The sequence below is a fragment of the Chiloscyllium plagiosum genome, chromosome 7, assembly GCF_004010195.1.
Source record: "Chiloscyllium plagiosum isolate BGI_BamShark_2017 chromosome 7, ASM401019v2, whole genome shotgun sequence".
In the NCBI taxonomy this organism is placed as follows: Eukaryota; Metazoa; Chordata; class Chondrichthyes; order Orectolobiformes; family Hemiscylliidae; genus Chiloscyllium; species Chiloscyllium plagiosum.
The window spans coordinates 102,528,127-102,553,268 of NC_057716.1; the positions used below are offsets into that span (position 1 = coordinate 102,528,127).

The following is a 25,142-nucleotide window of genomic DNA, read 5'->3' on the forward strand; positions in this document are numbered from 1 at the left end:
AAAACTCCCAGCATGGTGACTTCTCCTTTCCTGTTTCTAACCTCAGCCCATACTACCTCAGTTAACGAGTCCCCAAACATCCTTTCTACAACTGTAATATTGTCCCAGATCAACAATGCCACACCTCCCCCTCTTTTACCATCTTCTTTGTTCTTACTGAAACATCTGAATCCCAGAACCTGCAACAGCCATTCCTGTCCCTGCTCTATCCATGTCTCCTTAATGGCCACAACAATTAGGGGTATGGAGCACATTCTGCCTGTATTCCCAATGGCACAGTGGCTCATGGTTAGCCTCAGCATCTTGTATTCCAGCCCTCTTGAAACTATCATCAAACATACTACCAGGTGCCCGGGTTCAATTCTATCCTCAGGTGACTGTCAGTGTGGAGTTTGGACATTCTCCCCATGTCTGTGTGGGTTTCCTCCGGATGCTTCAGTTTCCTCCCACAGGTTAGGTGAACTGACTGTGCTAAATTGTCCAGAGTGTCCATGGATGTGTTGGCTAGGTGGGTTAGCCATGGGGAAGTGCAACGTTTAGGGGAAAGAGTGGGAGAGTATGTCTGGCTGGGATGCTCTTCGGAGGGTAAGTGCAGACACAATGGGCTGAATGCCCTGCACTCCATGGAATCTGTGAGTGTATTTTGAAATGCAGCAGCCAATTTTGCACACAGCAACAGCTTTGTTGATGGCGTTTGATGGACAGGTATTGATTGTGACACACCTCTCCTTTGCAATAGTGCGACGTTCATATTGACTGGGCAAGCAGGCTTGAAGGGCTCCTGCTGCATGTGCCCTTATTTCATATTTCTTGAGAAGGGAGATAGCATCTCTGAGAGTGAACGCAATCATGAATGAAGAGAGAGGCACACCAGGGATCCTTCAGCATCTCTTTGTGTCTGCAGTCAGGCTCCTGTAAGAGACAGTGGCTGAGTCAGCTTCTGCCTTTGGGAGATTTTGACTGAGGCCAGTGATCCATATGGCACACAGCCTGTGGAACAGATGTGCTGAGCAGTATCGCGGTGGTGGATTTTACAAGTTCAGCAGTGTTGCAAATTCTCCGTGTTTTTTGGCAGCTTATATTGAAAGATATTAATCTGCTTCACTCGACATAGGGGCTCTTGACCTCACTTAACCTTTTTTCCCTTTGACTGGCTACAGAAAGAGGCCATTCAGCCCCAACTGGTCCAGGCCAGTGGTAAGACATCACCGAGTGTCCAGCCTTTCATCCCTTAACCTTATTGACAGAACTGTCTAAGCTTTGCTCCCTCATGTGCACCTCCGTTCATTCCCTCAGTGTGAGTAGTTTCTGTCTGTTATTTCATGGGATGAGGGTATCACTGGCAAGGCCAGCATTTAGTGCCCATCCATAGAATCCCTACAGTGTGGAAGCAGGCCATTCGGCCCATCGCGTCCACACCAGTCCTGCAAAGAGTATCTGACCCAGACCCACACCCTACACTTGTAACCCTGCATTTCCCACGGCTAACCTACCTCTCTTGCACATCCTTGGACTCTACACTACAATTTCCCATGGCCATTGCAGCTAACCTGCACAGTTTTGGACAGTGGGAGGAAACCGGAGCACCCAGAGGAAACCCATGCAGACACAGGGAGAATGTAAAGATCCCACACAGACAGTCGCCCAAGGTTGGAATTGAACCCAGGTCCCTGGAGCTGTGAGGCAACAACGCTAACCACTGAACCACCATCCATAATTGCCCTGAGGGCAGTTAAGAGTCAACCACATTGCTGTGGGTCTGAAGTCACATGTAGGCCAGACCAGGTAAGGTGTTTCCCTCCCTAAAGGATATCAGTGAATGAGATGGCTTTTTCCACGAATTGACAACAGACTCATTGTTATTACCAAACTCTTAATTCCTGATTCTTATTGAATTCAAATTCCAACAATAGGATTCAAACTCATGTACTCAGATCATTGCCTGGGTCTCTATAGATTAAGTCCAGCCATAATACTGGCTCTTCCGAGATGGCCGAGGGAGTCGGGCTCCTGACTGGAACTCATCCACTTTGACCATTTTTCCCTCTTCTTCTTCCACCTTTTCTCTTTTCTTTTTTGTTATTTCGCTTAGTCGTTTAGGTTCTTTTTACCTCCTCTACTCACCTTCTACATCTCGGAGAAGGTGAGGACTGCAGATGCTGGAGAACCAGAATCGAAAAGTGTGGTGCTGGAAAAGCACAGCTGGTCAGGCAGCATCCGAGGAGCAGGAGAGTCGACATTTTGAGCATAAGACCTTCATCAGGAATGTGGAGGGAGAAGGGAGATTAATAGGAGGGAGGTGGGACTGGGTGAAGATAGTTTGGAAGGCGATAGGTGGATGCAGTTGGGGTAATAGTGATAGGCAATTGTGCGGAGGGTGGAGTGGATAGTGAGAAGAAAGATGGACAGATAGGACAGGTCAAGAGGGTGGTGCCGAGTTGGAGGGTTGGATCTGGGATGAGGTGGGGAGAGGGGGATGAGGAAACTAGTGAAGTCGATGTTGATGCTGTATGGGTGGAGGGTCCCAAGGCGGAAGATGAGGTTTTCTTCCTCCAGTTGGCAGTCACTCCCATTTATCTCTCATCCCCCTTCCCCCGCACCCCACTTTCCTAACAAAGGGCTTATGCCCAAAACGTCGATTCTACTGCTGCTGGGATGCTGCCTGACCTGCTGTGGTTTTCCAGCACCACACCTTGCAACTCACCCTCTGGATGTCCGGTATGGCACCAGAGCGGGGCTCTGCAGCTAACACAGCAACGGGGCGTGGCAGCGGCTGGGGCCCAGCGTGAGCCCGGACGACGGTCAGTGATGGAAGATAGCATCAGTGGCCATCGGGGCCATGGCCTGGCGTGCCCAATGGAAGTCAGCAGTGGTGGTCAGTGACGAAGGGGCCTGCTGAACACAGGTGGGTCTTACCTTAGCTCAGCACTGGGGGAGAGCGAGCCCTGGTGTGGAAAGCCCAGTTTAGATTGTCTGCAGGCCCATGGCTTCGTTTAAGTGGTTCACTTTGTTTCTTTATTTTTCCACTATCACACTGAGAAGACACGTGGTACTCAACTTTTTAACTTATTTCTTTAATTTTTGACTTCTTTACCTTAGTTTTGTACCTGGGTACTTTTTATCTAAGATGGTGCTGTGTGTGGCGACATTGTACACTTTTCACTGTGCTCTCGTACCCGTACAGGAGTACATGTGACAATAAACCCTAAATCTCACTGGGCCATCACCTTCTCTAAAGCAATTCTTATTTCATTCATTCACAGGATGAAGGCATCACTGGTTAGGCTAACATTTATTACCCAGAGGGCAGTTAAGAGTCAATCACATTGCTGTGGGTCTGGAGTCACATGTAGGCCAGACCAGGTAAGGATGGCAGTTTCTTTCTCTAAAGGACATTAGTGACCCAGAGGGGTTTTCCTCGACAACTAATTTATGGTCATCATTAGATTCTTAAGTCCAGATATTTATTGTATTCAAGTTCCACGAACTGCTATGGCAGGATTTGAACCCAGGCCCGCAGAACATTAGATGGGTCTTTGAATTAACAGTCCACTAGGCCATCATCTCACTATGGTAATAATGTCACTGGGGACAAATAATCTAGAGACCCTGGTTCGTGCCTTGGCGATGTGGCTGTAGATACAAATCCCACATTGGCTGCTGCTGGAATTTAATATTTTTTTCATATTCAGTCACAGGATGTGGGCATCGCTGGCCCAGCCAGCATTTATTGCCCATCCCTAATTACCCAGAGGGCAGTTAAGAGTCAACCAAGAGCCCAGGTGTCTCTGGAGAAGAAGCACGCAGTGTCCATGAACACCCTCGAGCTTTTCAGGGAGAGGTGGGCACCCCAGGGAGTGGAGTGTATTATTTCCCCCTCCAACTCTATTTTGATTTAATCCCTGCCCTTCCCTTCGTTGTTTGATCATGCAGCATTGCCCTTTGAGAAGGGCACTGCTTGTCACTGGCCACTTGGGTGTTTCCTTTCTTCCTGGTGGTGGAATATAAATAAAAATTTACACACTTGTTTCTCACTGTAAAAAACATTTGAAAAAAGAGTCAGCCATTTTGTTGTGGGTCTGGAGTAACGTGTAGGCCAGACCAGGTTTCAATTTCAAAACTGAAAGATAGTGATGGCCACCGTTGATTGTCAGAAAAACACATCAAGGTCACTAATGTCCTTTAGGGAAGGAACTGCCATCCTTACCTGGTCTGGCCGACATGGGACTTCAGACCCACAGCAATGTGGTTGAACTTTAACTGTTCTCTGGGATGTGTAATAAATGCTAGCCTGGCCAGCAAGGGCCTAATCCTGTGAATGAATTAAGAAATACTTGCAAAAAGTTGGGATTAAGCTTTTTGTTCTTTATAACTCAATGTAAACGCAAAGGGCTGAATGGCGTCCTTCTATGTTGTTAATTCTTTGTAATTTTCCCAGATCCTGAAACTTGAGCTAATGTCAGTCGCAGTGGGGAATGAGGAGGTCAGTGTTCCGATATGGAAAGCTCACAATGGAAATACAGTAAGAGACATGCTTGCCGATGGTGTGAACGTAAGGAATAGGGATGGCGTTTGATCTCATACTAAGGCCTGTATGGTGGCCGAATTAAAATCCCAAAATGTAGGGAACAACAAAAGGAACATCTTTCATCTATTATCAAAGTCTTGTAAGGCTCACGTCATGAACCATGATGAAAAAGCTCAACAAGAGTCAGTGAGTGTAGCGATGTTTCAGAATCACAACATCATCAAAGATAAAGCAACTATTTTAAGCTGTACCACATAGTCCAGGCCTTTCACCACCCCATCTAGTTAGCTTAGTTAGCTGGACAGTTGGTTTGTGATTCATTCATATTTTATTCATTCAAGAGATTTGGGTGTTCTTGGCTAGGCCAGTTTTTATTGCCCATCCCTAGTTGCCCTGAGGGCAGTTAAGAGACAGCAACATTGCTGTGGGTGTGGAGTCACATGTAGGCAACCAGGTAGAGTTTCCCTCCCTAAAGAGCATTAGTGAACCATATGGGTTTTTCTGACAATTGACAATGGATTCATGGTAAAGTCACCATAATCCTACCAGGCCATAGGACTGCTCTCTCACCAGAGATGACTGGAAGTAGTTTAATTCCAGATTTTTATTGAATTTAAATTCCACCATCTGCCACGATGGGATTGAAGTCCAGGTCCCCAGAACATTACCTGTGGTCTCTAGATTAACAGCCGAAGAGTGTGATGCAGGCAACATCTGAGGTGCAGGAGATTCGACATTTTGTGCATAAGCTCTTCATCAGGAATCTCTGGTTTAAGAGTCCAGTGATAATATCACTAGACCATCGGCTGTAGAGTGATACCAAAAGCATAGGTTCAAAACCCATATCAACTGAAGTCACCATGAACTTCTCTCTTTATCTGTGGCATGGTGACCCTCAGATGAAATTATCATCTCTCTCTCTCTCTAATGAGAGAGCAGCCCTGTTGTCTGGGAAGACATTGTTACTGTGAATGCGGAAACTATATCCTATACAAGCCACTGCCATAACTCACCAAACCTTACCAATGCAGCCAACTAGAACAGAAAGACAGCACAATGTCCTTTTTTCAAAATCTATCCTTTCACAAAATCTAAACGTCTCATCCCTTGAATTGAATGGCTTCAGAGACCACTTCTGAGGGAAATTAAGAGTCAATCATTTCGCTGCAGTGGTACAGTCACATCTATAAGGTGCACTGCAGCAAAGCTCCTCACACAGCACTTTCCAAACCCACAGCCCCAGCATCAAGAGGGACGAGGGCAGCAGATGCATGGGAACACCACCCCCTGCAAGTTCCCCTCCAAGCCACTCACCATCCTGACTTGGAAATATATCACCATTCCTTCAGTATTCCTGGGTCAAAAAGCTGAAATTCCCAGCCAATCCCTTGAATTGTTTTTTTTTTGAAATGTCGGTCAGTCCAGATAAGGATGGCAGATTTCCTTCCCTGAACCATATTAATGAACTAAATTATGTTTCAATAAAACGTGATGCTAGCTACAACAGCTGTCAGTGCTGAGACTAGTTTTACATTTCAGACTATCAAATTTAATTTAAATACCAGCCAGGATGATGGTGGGATCTGATCCCACATCCCCAGATTACTTAAATGGACAACCCTTTATTGGAAAGTGGGATAATGCTCTCCTTCAGCTAGCACAGGGAGAAGGATCTAACGGTCTCCTTCTGTGCCATTGTTCCAAGTTTCAATGTTGTTTTTAATTACTCGTGGGACATGGGTGTTACTGACTGGGCAAGCATTTATTGCCCATCCCTAGTTGCCCCTTGAGAAGGTGGGGATGAGCTGCCTTCTTGAACCGCTGTGCTGTAGGTGGGAATGCCATTGGGAGGGAATTCCAGGATTTTAACCCAGCAACATTGAAGGAACATTGATAAATTTCCAAGTCAGGATGGTGAGTGGCTTGGAGGGGAACTTTGATATGGTAGTGTTCCCATGTATCTGTTGACCTTGTCCTTCGAGATAGAAATGGTCTTGGGTCTGGAAGGGGTCATCTGAGGATCTTTGGTGAATTTCTGCAGTGTTTCTTGTAGATAGTACACACTGCTGCTATTGAGTGTCAGTGGTGGAAGGAGTGGATATTTGTGGATGTGGTGCCAATCAAGCAGCTGCTTTGTCCTGGATGGTGTTGAGCTTCTTGAGTGTTGTTGGAGTTGACCCCATCCAGGCAAGTGGGGAGTATTCCATCACACTCTTGACTTGTGCCTTATAGATAGTGGACAGGCTGTGGAGAGTCAGGAGGTGAGTTATTCACTGCAGGGTTCCTAACTTCTGATTTGCTCTTGTAGCCCCTGTATTTATATGGCAAGTTTAGTTTAGCTTCTTGGCAATGATAGCCTCCAAGATGTTGCTAGTGGGAGATTTAGTGATGGTAACACCATTAACTGTTAGGGGCAATGAATATATTATCTTTTATTGGAAATGGTCATTGCCTGGCATTTGTGTGGTGTGAATGTTCCTTGCCACTTGACAGCCCAAGCCTGGATATGTCTAGCTCTTGTTGCATTCAGATATGTCTTGCTTCAGTATCTGGGGAGTTATGAATGGTGCTGACATTTGTTACTCATTTCCCTTGGAGCTTCAGATGACCATGCAATGAAGTGTTGTTACCCTCCCCCTTTCCCTCCCCCTCCACCACTGCCACCACACATCAGTAAGGCCCTCATTCCAAATCCATTATCAGCCAAGGAGGCTATATGGCCCCACCCAGTCAGTAGAAAGTGGCAGGAAAGTCACTCTGATCTCACCCAGCTCCAGTTTCAGTTTCCTAATTGCTCTTCTTGTTATTCAGCCCTCCCAGATCTCATATTCCACTTTGTTCAAAACCCATCGGCCTCACCTTTGTTACAACCAATGGCTCTGTATTCTTTAATTTCAAGCCTCTCCCTGGCCTCACCTCCTCAGCCTCTGCTCCCGCGCCTCTCTCTAACCCCAATAACCTTCTCCAAATCCTACATTTTAGAGATATCTAGCTTCCAGCCATCTTTGACTTACATCACTTCACCATTGGTGGCCATGTTTTCAATGGCGTCAATCCCAAACTCCAGCTTCCTCTTGGCCTCCCTCCCTCCTCTGCTTTAAGATGTTCCTTAAAGCATGCCTAATTGGACAAAAATTTCTCTGCCCTTTACAATACTTCCTCAGCCGTCTTGATTTCAAAATTGCTCTGGATACCTTTCTGTCTAGTACCTTTCTACCTTGTCAACAGGACAATGTAAATGGAAATCACTGTGTAGCTGAGAGGTCCAAAGCAGTGGCCAAAGTCTATAATCAGTTTACAGTTAAATGCTGTCCGATCCCCAAATTGCAGATAACTTTGGAAACTCTGATAAGGAAGATAGTTTGACAACAGAAGGCACAGTCATGGACAATGCCCTCTATTTGGTTGTAATTCTGATATAGTTAATCAGATAAAAAGTGCAAAGTAGGGATGCCTCTAATGACCATTAAAATAAGCAGAGGTTATCCAGTCGGATCACCTGGGTTAATATTAAATTTGTTCCTGACTGATCCTAACACTGAACAGTCAAAGGTCAAACAGACTTCATTAGGCTACTCTGGAGAGCTGTCTCTCATTTCTGTCTGTCTCTCTCTCTCTCTCGCTCTCTGTCATTCTCTCTGCACCTCTCGTGCTCAGCCTCGTGTAGAACAGGAGCCAGCGATAAGCCCATGACCGTTGAACGAGCGATGTCAGGGTCCCACTGAGAAGTCAGGAGGTGGACGAATGTTTAGCCTTGAAACATGGAAGACTATCGAAGCACAGAACAAGGCCCAAAGAAGGAGGCTGAGGTCGCAAGATTTCCCTTCCAGCGGCAACCTCCCTGGATCCTCAGCATTTTGTTTGCAGTGCAGGTAGGGAAGTGTGAACCCAGAACTGGCACGTGTACACCTCTGATTCCCGTCACTCCATCATTCGTTATTAAGTCTAGGGCTAAACTTTGTAAATTCCTCCCCCAAAACCTTGATGTCACCCTCCCTCTCTCATCCGCCCCTTCTGTCCATCCAAGCGTCACTTGCTGGACCTGCACGTGCTGCCCCATCCATAGCTGTCCCTGAGGAGGTGGTGATGAGCTGCTTTCATCAGCAGTTGGGATGTGTAGGGACAATTGCAGCACTGTTAGGGGGGACATTCCAAGACTTTGATCCAACAGCAGTGAAGGAATAGCGATATAGTTTCCAGTCGTGACTGTGAGGGAAACTGCAGGGCTGTGGTTGTTTTCCCAGTGGTCTGCTGCCCTTGGCCTATTGGATTGGGGGTGGCTGGAGGTTTGGAAGGTGTTTAAGAAGCCTTATGAATTTCTGCAGTTCATTTTGCAGATGTTACACACTGCTGCAATTGAGTGTCACTGGTGGACAGTGTGATTGCTTATGTTAGTAGATGGGGTGTAACTTTAGGACCTTTCTTAAAATGCTCATTGCTCAATGCATGCAGAGTTTGGTCACCTGCCCTACTCCACAAATTGGCACATGACTTTAATTAGTAATACTGCTGTATTGTGTCTTGGGATGTTTTTGCATAGGCGCTATGCAAATACAAGTCATTGCAGTTGACTGTAAGGCTGTGGTTTCTTCTTTCATTGTCTTCATGGTGTATGTATTGCTCTGATGTTTTGTTTACTTACCAGGCTTGTAATAATTCACCCTGCGATTACTGAATGACATTAGACTTAATGCTTGGGTAGAGTTGCTCACATGACATTCCTGGGATCACTCCTGCGCAGCTGAAAAGATTTTATGAATGTTTAGGAGAAATTAGCTTCATGATCTTCAAGGTCAGCAGTCGTCAGGCCTGGAGCTTAGGTTGTGGGAAAATTCTGTGCACCCAAATAACGGTCAGGTTACCCATATCCTAAGAGTTTGTCCACTTAAATCACCTCACTCGCTGTGGAACATACAGATCAGGAACTGGAGAAGGCCATTCAGCCCTTTGAGCCTATTTTGCTGTTCAATACGATCACGGCAGGGCTGATTGTAAGGCTCAAAGTCATTCATACCACGTGGGCATTGTTAATTAGGTCAGCATTAATTGCCCTTGAGAAGGTGGTGGTGAGTTGCTTGTGTGAACGATTGGGCGTAGGAATACCACCCAGCCCAGTTCTGTTCGTGAGGGATTTCCAGGATTTTGTCCCAGTGACCCTGAATGAATGGCGATATATTTCCAAGTCAGTTGACATCTTTAGCAGTGGCAGTCAACCTGGTGTGGGTTGACCCACAATGCCCTTAGAGAGGGATTTCCAGGATTTTGACCCAGTGACACTGAAGGAACGGTGATATTTTCCAAGTTGAAGCTTTTCACTGTATTTAAGCTTGTCATTCATTGTAGAGTATAAGTGACAATAAATCATTCATTTAAGTCTGGATGGTGAGTGGCTTGGAGGGGAACTTACAGGGGCTGGTGTTCCTATGTACCTGCTCCCCTTGTCCTTCTAGATGGTAGTGATCATGAGTTTGGAAGATGCTGCTTGAGGAGCCCTAGTGAGTTGCTGCAGTATATCGTGTAGATTGTGTCAGAGTTCCCTCTAATTTTCTTTCACACTGCATGGGTTTCTGAGGTCCATGTGTGGCAGCGACATCCAGAATTGGAAGGTCAAGGCAGTGACAGACGCACCAGCATTGATCGCCACCTGTGCATTCTTACAGCAGCAACGTGAACAGTTTAGATTGAGTTTCGATGGTACACACTGCTGCCACTGAGAATCAGTGATAGAGCTGAAATATTTGGACCCAGGACAGTATCCTGAGTAACTCCCACAGCTGAGATGATTAGCCTTTCTGCTAGGTCTGACTCCAAACAGCAGAGAGCTTTCCCCCTCTTATCCCCATTGTTTCCAGATTTGCCTCTTTTATTCATTAATGGGATGAGGGTGTTTCTGGCTAGGCAACATTTATTGTCTGTCCGTAATTGCCCAGAGGGCAGTTAAGAGTTAACCACATTGATATAGGTCTGGAGTCACATGGTCGGCCAGACCAGGAAAAGACAGTGGTTAGCACTGCTGCCTCACAGCGCCAGAGACCCGGGTTCAATTCCCGCCTCAGGTGACTGACTGTCTGGAGTTTGCACATTCTCCCCGTGTCTGCGTGGGTTTTCTCCGGGTGCTCCGGTTTCCTCCCACAGTCCAAAAATGTGCAGGTCAGGTGAATTGGCCATGCTAAATTGCCCGTAGTGTTAGGTGCAGGGGTAAATGTAGGGGAATGGGTCTGGGTGGATTGCGCTTCGGCGGGTCGGTGTGGACTTGTTGGGCTGAAGGGCCTGTTTCCACACTGTAAAGTAATCAAATCTAATTTCTTTCCTGAAAGGATATTAGTGAACCAGATGGGTTTTTCTGACAATGGGTTCGTGGGCATTATTCAATTCTTAATTCCAGATACTTATTGAATTTAAATTATACCATCTACTTTGGCAGGTTTTGAACCCAGGTCCTCAGAACATTAGAATATTTTTAAAAATTAGAATTAGAATCCTTACAGCATAGAAACATGCCATTTGGCCCAACAAGTCAACACTGACCCTCTGAAGAATATCCCATTCTCCTACACCTATTACTCTACATTTGCCCCAAACCTACACATCCCTGAACACTATGAGCAATTCAGCATGGCCAATTCACCTGGCCTGCACATATTTGTGGGATTGTGGGAGGAAACCCACGCAGACACGGGGGAATGTGCAAACTCCACACAGACAGTCACCCAAAGCTGGAATCAAACCAGGGTCCCTGACGCTGTAAGGCAGCAGTGCTAACCACTGAGCCAGATCTGGGTCTCTGTAATAACAGTCCAGCAAAAATACCACTAGACCATTGCCTCGTGTTGTTAGGCTTGGATCATTAGGCTCATTGGAGAGAGCAGCATCTCCACGCCTGGAGGCTCTGTGTTTGTGACTGTTGTGTGACTCTATGACCTGCCCTAATGGTGCACAGCTGTGAGTCAACCTTTTTTCAAGTACATGGCTAAAACTGCCTTGGTGGGTTTTCCTGCATTAGAAGCTGCTATGAGGTGTTGGGCATTTTGTCTTAATAACTACCTTTTCTTTTTCTTTCCCCAGCATGTGTTGGTGCAGACGGCCCTCTTGCAGACTGTCCACTGCCTCCTCATCGATGCCCTCCCTTCGGATCAGACTGCTCGCCAACATGGCTACCAATTCATGGCCACCAGCCTCTTTGCCTCTGGCATCTCCACTTTGCTGCAAACCACGCTGGGCAGCAGGTAATTGAGTTTTCAAATGCTCATTGCTTCCATTTAGGAGCACCATGAGGTCCCACATTAGAGATTAGCAGGTAAAATTAATACATATGAAACTGGGGTAGTAGTCTACTGACATGGAGCAGCATTGTGGCTCAGTGGTTAGCACTGCTGCCTCACAGCCCAAGGGATTTGGTTTTGATTCTAACCTCGGGTGACTGCCTGAGTAGAGTTTGCATGTTCTCCCCATGTCTGATTGAGTTTCCTCTCAGATATGCAGACTGGGTGGATTAGCCATGGGAAATGAAGGGATAGGGTAGGGGATTGGGCCTGGGTTGGATAATCTTCATACAGTTGTTGCAGTCTCTTTCCACACTGGAGGGATTCTATGATGGATAGAGAACTGGTTGTCAAACAGCCAACAAAGAGTAAGAATAAACAGAGACTGAAACAGAAGTTGCTGGAAAAGCTCAGCAGATCTGGTAGCATCTGTTGATAGAAATCAGAGTTAACGTTTTGGGTCGAGTGATCCTTCCTCAGCACTGATGGTAGCTAGGACAATGTTGGTTTATATGCAGAAGATAGGATATGGGGAGGGGGTAAGGAATCTACGATAGGTGGGGATAGAACCCAAAGAGAGAGAAGAGCAGTTGGACAGACAAAGGAGTGGGCAACGATCTGGCTGGGAGGGTGAATAGCTGTTAATGAGATTGTTAGTGGCTAACAATAGGTAGTGTGTAACGGCAAACTATGTGATAACAAGGCCTGGTGTGTAGGGTTGGGGGCTAGGACATGGGAGAGTTCAAACTCTAAAATTATTCAACTTGATATTGAGTCCTGAGGGCTGCAGGGTCCCCAAGCGGAATATGAGGTGCTGTTCTTCAAGCTTGCACTGAGCTTTGCTGGAGCACTACAGCAAACCTGAGACCGGGATGTTGGCCAGGGAACAGGGTGGGGTGTTAAAGTGACAGGCAACTGGAAGCTCACGGTCTCTGTTGCGAACAGAATGCAAGTGTTCTGTGAAATGGTCACCAAGTCTATGTTTCATTTCCCCAAGGCACAGGATCCACATTATAAGCAGCGAATGCTGTAGACTAGATTGAGTGAAGTGCAGGTAAAGTACTGCTGCACCTGGAAGGTGTGTTTGGGCCCTTGGATACTGAGGAGGGGGGAGGCAAATGGGCAGGTATTACACCATCAGCTGTTGCAGAGGAATGTGCCAAGGGGGGAGGGGGTGTTGGTGTGCTGGCAGTGTTGGAGGAGTGGACCAGGGTGTCCGAGACTGAATGGTCCCTGCGCAAGGCAGGCAAGGGAGGGAAGGGAAATTTGTGTCTGGTGGTGGCATCTCACTGGAGGTGGCGGAAATGGTGGCTGATGATCCTCTGGATGTGGATGCTGGTGGGATGACAGGTAAGGTCAAAGGGAACCGTATTGCTTTTGTAGGAGGGAAGTGAGGCGGTGAAAGCTGAAGTGTGGGAGATGGGTTGGTCTATACTGAGGGCTCTGTCAACAACGGTGCTGGGAAATCCTCAGTTGAGGAAGAAGACGGACACTTCTGAGGATCCCTTGTTGAACTTGGCCTCATTGGAATAAATGCAACAGAGATGAAGGAACTGAGAGAATGGAATAGAATCTTTACAGAAAGCAGGATGTGAGGGTGTGTAGTTCAGGTAGCTGTGGGAGTCGGTGGGTTTATAATGGATATTAGTAGCCACTCTAACCCCAGAAATGTGAACAGAGATGTCAAGGAAGGGAAGAGTCAGAGATAGACCAGGTGAAAATGAGGGTAAGGTGGAATTTGGAAGCAAAATTAATAAAATTTTCCGATTCCAGACGAGAGAGGAAGGCAACACCAATGATATCATTGTTATACTGGAGTAAGAGTTGTGGGTGGTGGCTGGAATAGGAGTGGAACAAGGATTGTTCCATGTTCCCCACAAAGGGACAGGCATCACTGGGGCCCATGTGGGTAACCATGGCCACCCGTCTGAGCTGAAGAAAATGAGAGGAATTAAAGGAGATGTTGTTGAGGGTGAGGACAAGCTTGGCCAAATGGAGGAGGGTGGTGGGGGGTGGGGACGGTTCAGGCCTTGGCTCCAGGAAGAAGCGGAGAGCCCTGAGACCATCCTGGTGGGGGATGGGTGTGTAGAGGGATTGCACATCCATGGGAAAGAGGAGGCAGCTGGAATCTGCAAACTGGAAATTCCAAAACTGGTGTCAAGCCTCAGAGGAATAAATGCAGGGTGTTGCATTTTGGTCAAACAAACAAAGGCCGGACTTATACAATTAAGAGAGAGGCATTGGGTAGTGATGTAGAACAGAGGAACCTAGGGGTTAGAGTCAGAGATGTTTTCAGCACAGAAACAGGCCTTAACTCGTCCATACTGACCAGATATCCTAAATTAATCTAGTCCCATTTGCCAGCACCTGGCCAATGTCCCTCTAAACCCTTCCTATTCATATACCCATCCAGATGCCTTTTAAATGTTGTAAACCTATATAAGGCCACCACATCCTCTGGCAGCTCTTTCCACAAACGTACCATCCTCTGTGTGAAAAGGTTGCCTTTTTAGGTCCCTTGCAAATCTCTCCCCTCACACCTTAAACCTTTGCCCTCTAGTTCTGGACTCACCCACCCCAGGGAAAAGACCTTATCTATTTACACTATCCATGCCCCTCGTGATTTTATAAATCTCTACAAGGTCACCCCTCAGCCTCCAATGGTCCAGGGAAAATACTCCCAGCCTATTCAGCCTCTCCCTATAGCTCAAACCCTTCAACCCTGGCAGCATCCTTGTAAATCTTTTCTGAACCCTTTCAAGTTTCACAACATCTATTCTATAATCATGTACACATAATTCTTTGAAATTTGCATCACAGGTAGACAGGGTGGTTAAGATGGTGTTTAGCACACTTCACTTCATTGCTCAGGTTTTTGAGCGTAGGAGTTGGGATGTCATGTTGAGCTTGTACAGGATATTGGTGAGGCCTTTTCTGGAGTACTGTGTCCAGTTCTGGTCACCTCATTATAGGAAGGATATTATCAAGCTGCAGAGGAGTCATAAGAGATCTACCAGGATATTGCTGGGAGTGAAGGGTTTGAGTTATAAGGAGAGGGTGGGTAAGCCGGGGCTTTTTTGCACTGGAGCGTCGGAGGTTGAGGGTGGCCTTATATAGGTTTATAAAATTATGAGGGGTGTCGATAAGGTGAATGGCAGGAGTCTTTTCCCAAGGGTGGGGGAATTTCAAGACTGGGGGCATATTTTTAAGGTCAGAGGAGAAAGATTTCAAAAAGACATGGGGACAGCTTTTTTACAAAGAGAGTGGTTCATGTTTGGAATGAACTTCCAGAGGAAGTGGTGGATGTGGGCACAGTTGCAACATTTAAAAGACGTTTGTGTAAGTACATGAATAAGAAATGTTTGAGGCATGTGGGCCAAGCGCAGACAGGTGGGACTAGTTTAGTTTGGGATTATGGGTGGCACGGACTAGTTGGACCAAAGGGTCAATTTCCGCGCTGTGTGATTCTAATACTATGAAAGGGGGGCAGATTCATAGAATCCCTACAATGAGGAATCAGGCCCTTCGGCCCAACAAGTCCACACTGGCCCTCCAAAGAGTAATCCACCCAGACCCATTCCCCTACTCTACCCTATATTAACCTCATGGCTAATGCACCTACACATCCCTGAACACTATGGGCGATTTAGTGTGGCCAATTCACCCTAACCTGCACCTCTTTGGACTGTGGGAGGAAACCAGAGCGCCCAGAGGAAACCCACGCAGACACGGGGAGAATGTGCAACTGAGACTGAAATCGAATCTGGGTCCCTGGTGCTGTGAGGCAGCAGTGCTAACCACTGAGCCACCGTGCTGCCTGCCCCCCCAGCGTGAGAATAGCGATTGCTCTGTTTCTGGATGGTCTCAAACCACCAACCTTTCTGTCAACAGCTGAACGCGCTGATCAATTGCACCACAGAGATTGGCAGTGGGAATAGAATTGGTGCAAGTACGATGGGCTGAATGGCCTCCTTATGGAGTATAACAATTCTGTGATTGTATGACACAGCGAGGGTGAGATCAGAATATCCTATTGGACAATAGCACAGCAAGGAAAGAAAGACCCAAAGAAAACACATTCAAAGAGGTTTGTCTGCAGCAAGTTCAGAAAGGGACTGATGGATGTCAATTAGATATGGCATCAGAACATCCCAAGATGATTCCCAAACAGCAGTTGTTTAGTGTTGTGGAGCTTTTTTTTGATGATGCAGTTAAAAAATTGCTGATTGTAACTGACCGCTCTCTTAGCCAATTGACTGAAGCTCCATGTCTGCACTGGAAACAGCAGGGGCTGCATTTACACTACCTGTTTGGCTTGCACACAAAGGGACTTTGGCTTCTCATCCGTGTCTGAAAGCGTAAATCAGTACTTCGGGTTAGAACGGACTCTGAATGGAAGCACTGACACTCTTTCCCCTCCTGCAGAGTCTCTCTGTTTCTCTTTGGTGCCAGTTTGGGCCCTTGTTCAACACGTTGGCTGCTTTTACACATTCACTGTTAGAAGTTATGATGTAAATGCACCTTGGATTTATTGCTGGTTGCGTTTTGATGTTCGCTGTACCGTGACAGTTTCTGGATTTTAATGTATCACACTGATTTCCACCTCCTGGGTACCTCACCAGCCAAATGCTATCACAGACTGTTCCGTGCCGAGATCCAATTCCTGCTCATTTTTAGGTCAAGCGCTGACAGTGAAATCACCGCACTAGCTGTTTCAGTGCTGAACGAGGCCATTCAGCCCATCGTACTCGTGCTCTCTTTGAAAGGGTTATTCAATTAGTCCTGCTTGTCACCATGGGGTGGTGGGGGGGTGGGGGAGCAGATTGGAATACCTTCCCTGTCATTTCCATCTCCCTTAACAGGAGCAAATGAATTTAAAGTTTGAAAATATGGAATCACCAATCTAGTGCGTTTGACAGTTTATGTCCTGGTTGTAAAGAGTCAGCCAGACAATTTACTCATGATTTTAACAAAGTGAGAGGTCACGTTTATTGTTACCATCCTGCAGAAAGATATTAAAAGGTTAGCAAGTTCCACAGAAATGCAATGCATTCACTGGAAATTCATGCACACTATTAGAAATTAAAAGTAGAGGGAAGGAAACTTGTAGGAGAAAGTGAGGACTGCAGATGCTGGAGATCAGAGCTGAAAATGTGTTGCTGGAAAAGCGCAGCAGGTCAGGCAGCATCCAAGGAGCAGGAGAATCAACATTTCGGGCATGAGCCCTTCTTCAGGAATGGCTTCTTCATTCTCTTGCTCCTTGGATGCTGCCTGACCTGCTGCGCTTTTCCAGCAACACATTTTCAACCCAGGATTAACCATGGGGAAATGCAGGCTTACAGAAAGGGGGTGAGATGCTCTTAGGAGGCATATTTCATACTCGATGGGTCGAATGCCTCTTTCTACAGTGATTCTGTACATTGGACAAAAGTAAGGCAAATCCACAGCAGTCAACACCGTTTATTACATAATAAGCTAAAAACGACAATCCATTATGTTGAGAGATATACCAGATTCTAATCTTGCTGTTACATTATTGAAAGTGTTATGATCCCATGGATGTTAGTACTGGACATGTCAGATCCAAGGATGATGGACCATGTTTTGGCCTTTTTTCTATTTAATGTGACAGTCTTTCACTGAAACTTAAGCACTTCAAGCCACAGATTTGGTTTAACAATAAAACGGAAGCTTACAATGCAAAATAAATAAGAACAAAATAAAAGAAACTACGCTATCTACATATAACATAATTTGAAAGATCTCAAACATGCAGTAAAATCCAATCTATTCCCCACACCCTCAGTTTCTATTCCCCACATGAACACCTTACAGTTGATCAAAATCCAGGGAAATTTTCCTTTCCTGTTCAGTCTACAGGTTTGATTTAGCTGACCTATGAGCTGTGACAAAAGCAATTGAGAGATTAGACTTTCTCAGCTTTGAATAAGCAGTGCAGATTTCTAGCCAAACATTCCTGGTATGGATGTTTTCTCAAACTGAAGGCTTACACTGAGGTAACTAATTACTAAAACAGATTGCTTTTTCTAAGAGTAACTATCCTTGTATCCAACTTTAGTCAGGTCTCTTCTGAACAGAATTTTTAAAAAACCCTTAGCTAATTAAAAAAAATTGTGCATCCTGGCTTCTGCTAAACTAATTGCTTATTTTTCTTTACTCCTGTCATAAACACCACAGTATAAACAAACTTCCAAAAATGTCCAGGAGGCCTTTAGTCATCTGCTCTCTGACACATTCTGATTTAAAATCATTGTTAGAAAAAGAGTGGTCTAGTTCATTATTAAATTCCCTTATACAAACAGACCAAACCCATATGCCACCAGCTTAAAATCCAAATCCTAGAAAATTATGTTAATATCTATACAATATAATATATCACAAAAGACTAATCCATACACATCAGCTCTTCATGTGTTTCTCTCTTCCTGTTTCTCTCCTAACTGCAGCTACACCATAAGACCATAAGATATAGGAGCATAATTAGGCCATTCAGCCCATCAAGTCTGCTTTGCTATTCGATAATGGCAGATATGTTTCTCAATGTCTCCCTGTAACCCTTGATCCCCTTACCATGCAAGAAGCTGTCTATCTCTGTCTTAAATACACTCAATGACTTGGCCTTCACAGTCTTCTGTAGCAATGAGTTCTATAGATTCACTACCCTCTGGCTGAGGAAATTCCTCCTCATCTCAGTTCTAAAGGATTGTTACTTCACTCCAAGGCTGTGCCCTTGGGGTCTAGTCTCTCCTTTAAGTGGAAATATTTTCTCCATGTCTAGTCTATCCAGGCCTCTCAGTGTTCTGTAAGTTTCAATCAGAACTCCCCTCATCTTTCTAATCTCCATTGAGTACAGACCCAAAGTCCTCAATCACTCCTCATATATAAGCCCTTCATCTCTGGGATCATTCTTGTAAATCTCCTCTGGCCGTCCCTCCAACACTAACACATCCTTCCTTAGGTATAGGGCCCAAAAGCTGCTCACAATATTCCAAATGCGATCTGACCAGAGTCTTATATAGCCTCAGCAATACATCTCTGCTCTCGTATTCTAGCCCTCTCGAAATGGACTGTAACATTCCATTTGCCTTCTTAACAGCCAACTGAACCAACTGAACCTGCATGTTAGCTTTAAGGGAATCCTGATCTAGGACTTCCAAATTCCTTTGTGCTTCAGATCTTCAAAATCTTTCCTCATTTCGAAAATAGGTTACGCCTCAATACATAGAATCCTTACAGTGTGGAAACCAGCATTTTGGCCCAACAAGTCCACACTGACCCTCCAAAGAGTAACCCATCCCCCTATCGTATAACTCTACATGTTACCCCTGACTAATGCACTTAACCTATACATCCCTGATCACTATGGGCAATTTAGCATGGCCAATTCACCTAACCTGCACATCTTTGGATTGTCGGAGGAAACTGGAACATCTGGAGGAAACCCACGCAGACATGGGGAGAACTTGCAAATTCCACTCAGACAGTCGCGCAAGGCTGGAATCAAACCCAGGTCTCTGGTGCTGTGAGGCAGCAGTGCTAACCACCCTCTCATCTTCTTCCATATTCTTCCTATCAAAGTGCATGACCTCACATTATCCACATTATTCTCCCTTTGCCACTTCTTTGCACACTCTCCCAGCCAGTCCAAGTCCTTTTGCAGTCTCCCTGCCTCCTCAGCACTACCTGTCCCTCCACTTATCTTTGTGTCATCCTCAAACTTAGCAACAATGTCCTCAGTCCAGATCATTAATGTATAATGTGAATAGTTGTGGTCCCAACACCGACCCCTGTAGAACTCCACTTGTCACTGGCTGCCAGCCTGAAAAAGACCCCTTTCGCCCCACTTTCTGTTTTTTGCCGGTCAGACAATCCTTTATCTCTGCCCGTATCTTGCCCCTAATACGATGGGCTGTTTAACAACCCCTGTGAGACACCTTGTCAAAGGCCTTCTGGAAATCCAAATCGATCGCGTCCACTGTCTCTCCTTTGTCTACCATGCTCAATACCTCCTCAAAGAATTCAAACAGATTTGTCAGGCATGATGTCCCCTTGACAAGGCCGTGCTGACTCAGCCCTATTTTACCATGCACTTCCAAGTACACTACAAATTCAGCCTTAATAATGCACTCTAAAATCTTACCAATCTAACTAGCCTATAGTTTCCCATCTTCTGTCTTCCTCCCTTCTTAAATATGAATGTTACATTAGTCATTTTCCAGTCCTCCAAAACCCTTAAGCAATTCCTGAAAGATGACCATCAATGTCTCTATAATCTCCTCAGCTATCTCCTTCAGAACTCTGGAGTGTATATGGATTTAATCACCTTCAGACCTTTCAGCTTCCCCAACATCACCTCCTTACTGATGGACAAAGTTAAAAATCACACAATACCAGGTTACAGTCCAATAGGTTTAATTGGAAGCACTAGCTTTCGGAGCGCTGCTCCTTCATCAGGTGATTGTGGAGGACACAATTCTAAGTCACAGAATTTATAGCAAAAATTTACAATGTGATGTAACTGAGATTATATATTGAAAAATACCTTGATTGTCTGTTGAGTCTTTCATCTGTTTGAATACCATGACAGTTTCACTTCTTCCATGTGTAAATCACAAAACCTTTTTTTTTAAAGTTACTGATGGATGCTACACTCACCTCTGCTCCTTGACTCTCCATTGGTACTGCTGAAACCTAATTTTCCAGCAGTCCAATGCCCACTCTTAGAGTCATAGAGATGTACACCACGGAAACAGACTCTGGTCCAACTCGTCCACGCCAACCAGATATCCTAACCTAATCTAGTCCCATTTGTCAGCACTTGGCCCATATCCCTCCAAACTCTTCCTATTCATCTACCTATTCAGAAGCCTGTTAAATGTTGCAATTGTACCAGCCTCCACCATTTCCTCTGGAAGCTCATTCCATATGCGTACCACCCTCTGTGTGGAAAAGTTGCCCCTTAAGTCTCTTTTATATCTTTCCCCTCTCACTCTAAACTTATGCCTTCTAGTTCTGGGCTCCCCAACCCCTGGGAAAATACCTTGTCTGTTTATCCTATCTCAGTTCCCCATGATTTTATAAACCTCAATAAAGTCACCCCTCAGCCTCTGATGCTCCAGGGAAAACAGCCCTAGCCTATTAAGCCTCTCCCTATAGCTCAATCCTTGCCTCTCTCTTGCCTTTTAGCCAGCTAAAAGCTCTTGCAATATTCTTTTATATTACTAGCTGGCTTACTCTCATTTTACATCTTCTCTTCCTCCCACCTTATTGCTTTTTCACTTATCCTCTGCTGGTTTTGAAAGGCTTCCCAGTCCTCTGGTTTCCCACTAATCTTCGCCACACTGTATGCTTTTTCTTATGTTTTCATGCTGTCGTTGATGAGTCAAATCAAAATTGGCTCATTCCCAGGATAATGCATGATGGGTAATTTTGCTAGTAGAAAGTGGTTTCCAATGGGGTTCCACAGGGCACAAATGGTGACCCCCTTGCTGTTTGTGGTATAGGTGAATGATTTATACTTGGATGATCAGGATATTAGCAGATGATACAAAAATTGCCCGTGTTGTTGATAGTGAGGAAGACGGCAGCTACAGGTTGCTCAGCAATAATGCGACAGTGGTGGTCCTCTGCAACCTCATGTTCTGGGAAACCACTACAGAAAATTACACGGTAGAAGGTCACTCATAGAAAATCGCTTTACCCATTCAGCAGAAAGTCCATGTTATCCAAACAGCATCCAGAATTCATCAATTGCATTATCACCAATTTGCGCTGACAAATTGTGTGTTTTAGCAGAACGACTTGTATTAACGGTTTGGTTGAGTGTTTGAAAAGGTGGTAAATTGAACTCAACCTGGAGAAGTACAAGGTCACAAGCTTATGTATCTGGGCAAGAAAGGAAAGGAATACCCAATAAACCAGAGGGTGTTGAGAGAGGTACAGGGAGTGAGAAACTTGGGAGTGCATGTCCATATGTCTCTGAAGGCAAAAGGACAGGTAGTTAAGGTGGTAAAGAAGATCAATGGGATGCTTGCCTTTAATTGATGAGGTACCAAATACAAGAGTCTTAACGTGGTGCTGGAAATATATAAAATGGCATTCAGACCAGAGCTGGAATTGTATACAGATCTTGATTACCACATTACAGGAAGGACATAAATACCCTAGAGACAGTCCAAGCACATAACCTCATCTTGAAAGTTGCAGTTAGGAGAAAAGTTTGGATAAGCTAAAGTTGTCATAAAACAGACGAGGCTAAAAGCTGGCTTAATTGAGATGTACAGAATAATGAAGTGTTTGGTTAGAGCAGGCAGGGAAGAACTGTCTCCCTGGTGGAGAGGTCAATTTCCTGGGACCACAGATTGAAAGTGGTTGGTAGAAGGATAAGAGGGGGCACAGGAAAGGTCGTATCACCAATCAGAAGGTGCTGAGTGTCGACAAGTTTCTACCTGGTTTGGTGGTGGAGACAGAAACCCTGTATTTATTTAAAAGATCTGCCCCTGAAGTTGTGGAACTTACAAAACAATGGACCAACTGCTGCGAGATGGATTAAATCAGATTCCCTACAGTGTAGAAATAGGCCATTTGGCCCAACAAATCCACACCGACCCTTTGAAGGGTAACCCAACCTGACCCATTTCCCTCTGACTAACGCACCTAACACTATGGGCAATTTCTCATGGCCAATTTACCTGACCTGCATATCTTTAGATTGTTGGAGGAAACCAGACCAAACCCACATAGACATGGGGAGAATATGCAAACTCCAAACAGACAGTCACCCGAGGTGGGAATCAAACCCAGGTCCCTGACACTGTGAGGCTAACCACTGAACCACCGTGCTGCCCTCATAGGACTCAAATGAATGGCTTTCTAAATGAATACCCTTTCTGTGCTATAGTGTTCTAGGTCTTACATTCCTGAAGAAGGGCTTATGCCCGGAACGTCGATTCTCCTGTTCCTTGGATGCTGCCTGACCTGCTGCGCTTTTCCAGCACCAGATTTTTTAGCTCTGATCTCCAGCATCTGCAGTCCTCACTTTCTCCTAGGTCTTACATATACCTATTTTCATATCATCATTAAATTAGATTACTTGTAGTGTGGAAACAGGTCCTTCAGCCCAACAACTCCACACCGACTGACCGAAGCACAACCCATCCAAACCCACTCCACTACATTTACCCCATCACCTAACACTACAGGCAATTTAGCGTGGCCAGTTCACCTTTACTGCACAATTTTGGACTGTGGGAGGAAACCGGAGCACCCGGAGGAAACGCACACAGACACGGGGAGAATGTGCAAACTCCACACAGACAGTGGCCTGAGTCGGGAATTGAACCCAGGTCGCTGGTGCTGTGAGACAGCAGTGCTAACCACTGTGCCACTATGCTGCCCCAAATGCTAGCCAGCCAGTCTTCTATCCATGGCAATATTGCAGTCCCCTACAACTACAGCATTTATTTTCCACAACAACCTTTGATGTATCATCTTATCAAATGTCTTGTGGAAGTTCAAATACACTTGGTCCACTGGTTCCCTTTTATCCACCGCACATGTCACTTCCTCAAAGAACTCCAATAACCGAATTAATTATGGTCAGAAGTCACACAATACCAGGAAATAGTCTAATAGGTTTATCTAATATTACAAGCTTTCAGACCACTGCGTCTTCGTCACTCTACTGAATGAATGGGGCATTGCTCCAAAAGCTCGTGATTTCGAATAAACCTGTGGGACTATAACCTGATGTCATGTGACTTCTGACTTTGGCCACCACAGTCCAACACCGGCACCTCCACATATCATTTTCCTTTCACAAAACCATGTTGACTCTGCCTGTTTGCCCTGAACTTTGCTAAAGTGCTCTGCTGAAATAGCTCTAACAGCTGTTTCTAATATGCTCTTTATGACAAATGTAGGACATACTTACCATTAGATATGCTTGTGAAATAAAGTTAATATTTTCCTTACCTCAGCAAACTTTGTAAATACTCTTCAGGTGACACAGTGAGACCAAGGCATCATGGTCTTCATGGGAACTTGCTGTACACAAATTGAGCTGCACCATTTCTGACATTACAATGGTGACCACACTTTAAAAGTATTTCAATAGTTGTAAATGCTTTGAGACATGAGGAAGTTATTTTGTTCACTTTGAAACATTGGGACCGTATAGACCAGACCAGACCCCTCAAAATAATTTAAGAAGGTAGCCTAGACCCTACCTTTTCCTTATTTTAAAGATAGATGTGAAGCGTGTTCCACACGTGATGTGATGTGACTGGTCAAACTACTTGATGTTAAGCAAAGCAATTTATTTAAATACTATAGTCAAAATATAAATAAACGAAAGAGGAATTTAGAATAACTCAACTATTGGAAAACTTAATCGAACAGTAGATACTGTAACCATGACTAATTAACTGTTGCAGAATAGTAATATCCCCTAAAGACATCCCTTGGCAAAAACACAAATTCAGACACACATTCTTACATGCAGTTCTCCAAACTAGAAGGAAGAAACATCAAAAGGAAGAAACATCAAGTGAAAATTCTGACAGAATAGCAGCCAAGAGATATTCACTGAAGCTTCCAACTCTTTTGAGGCACCTATAGCTTCTGATGTTATTGAAAGAAACCAAAACCCAGAAATGCTAATGGGTGTGGCCCAGAAGAGCTGGCCACACCCATTCAGGCTATTTCCATTGTTCCAACTTAAAAAAAACCAAGTCCTCACAAGTTGCTTATTTAAGCCGTCTTCAGTAGTCGGTTCAGTGCCCTTGCCTTACAATCTCTCTTCAAAAACATGGCTACATGGAGAGGAAAGGTTTAGAAGGATATGGGCCAAGTGCAGGGAAATGGGGTCAGCGGGGATGGACAATTTGGTTGGCATGGACCAGTTGGGCCAAAGGGCCTGTCTCCATGCTATAAGCCTCCATGACTCTCTCTAAACAAAAAAGGACAAAGTAACCTTTTAAAGTGACAGTATCGTCACACAACATCCAGTCATTCAAATTGGGAGACTATTCTAGCCTGCTCCAGCTTTCAAAAAGATTGTGTCTGATCTGATTGTGATCTAAACTCCACATTCCCCACTAACCCAATAACCCTCGACCCTCTTGTTAATCAAGAACGTATCTACCTCTGTCTTAAAAGTGATCAATGACCCGGCATCCCCTCCCAATCCCAGTGCCTCCTGAGGAAGGGAATCCCACAGAGTAACCTCCCTCTAGAGCAGACATTGTCCTAAGTAGAAAAGCCCCTTAGTAATAAATTGCAGCCCCTTCTTTCAGTATAGTGCGACAGGTAATTCTGCTATCACGAGTATT

At 45.1% G+C, this 25,142-nt stretch overlaps 1 protein-coding gene across 3 annotated transcripts in view; it reads left to right on the top strand.

Moving 5' to 3' along the window:
- Positions 1-8,090: 8,090 nt before the first annotated feature.
- Positions 8,091-25,142, top strand: part of slc23a3 (solute carrier family 23 member 3) — a 130,245-nt gene continuing 113,193 nt past the window's right edge. For all 3 annotated transcript variants that reach the window (XM_043694285.1, XM_043694282.1, XM_043694283.1), the window contains exons 1-2: positions 8,091-8,400; positions 11,594-11,754. In XM_043694285.1, the coding sequence (XP_043550220.1) occupies positions 8,290-8,400; positions 11,594-11,754 (272 nt within the window). In that variant the 5' untranslated portion in view covers positions 8,091-8,289. The remainder of the gene's footprint in view (positions 8,401-11,593; positions 11,755-25,142) is intronic.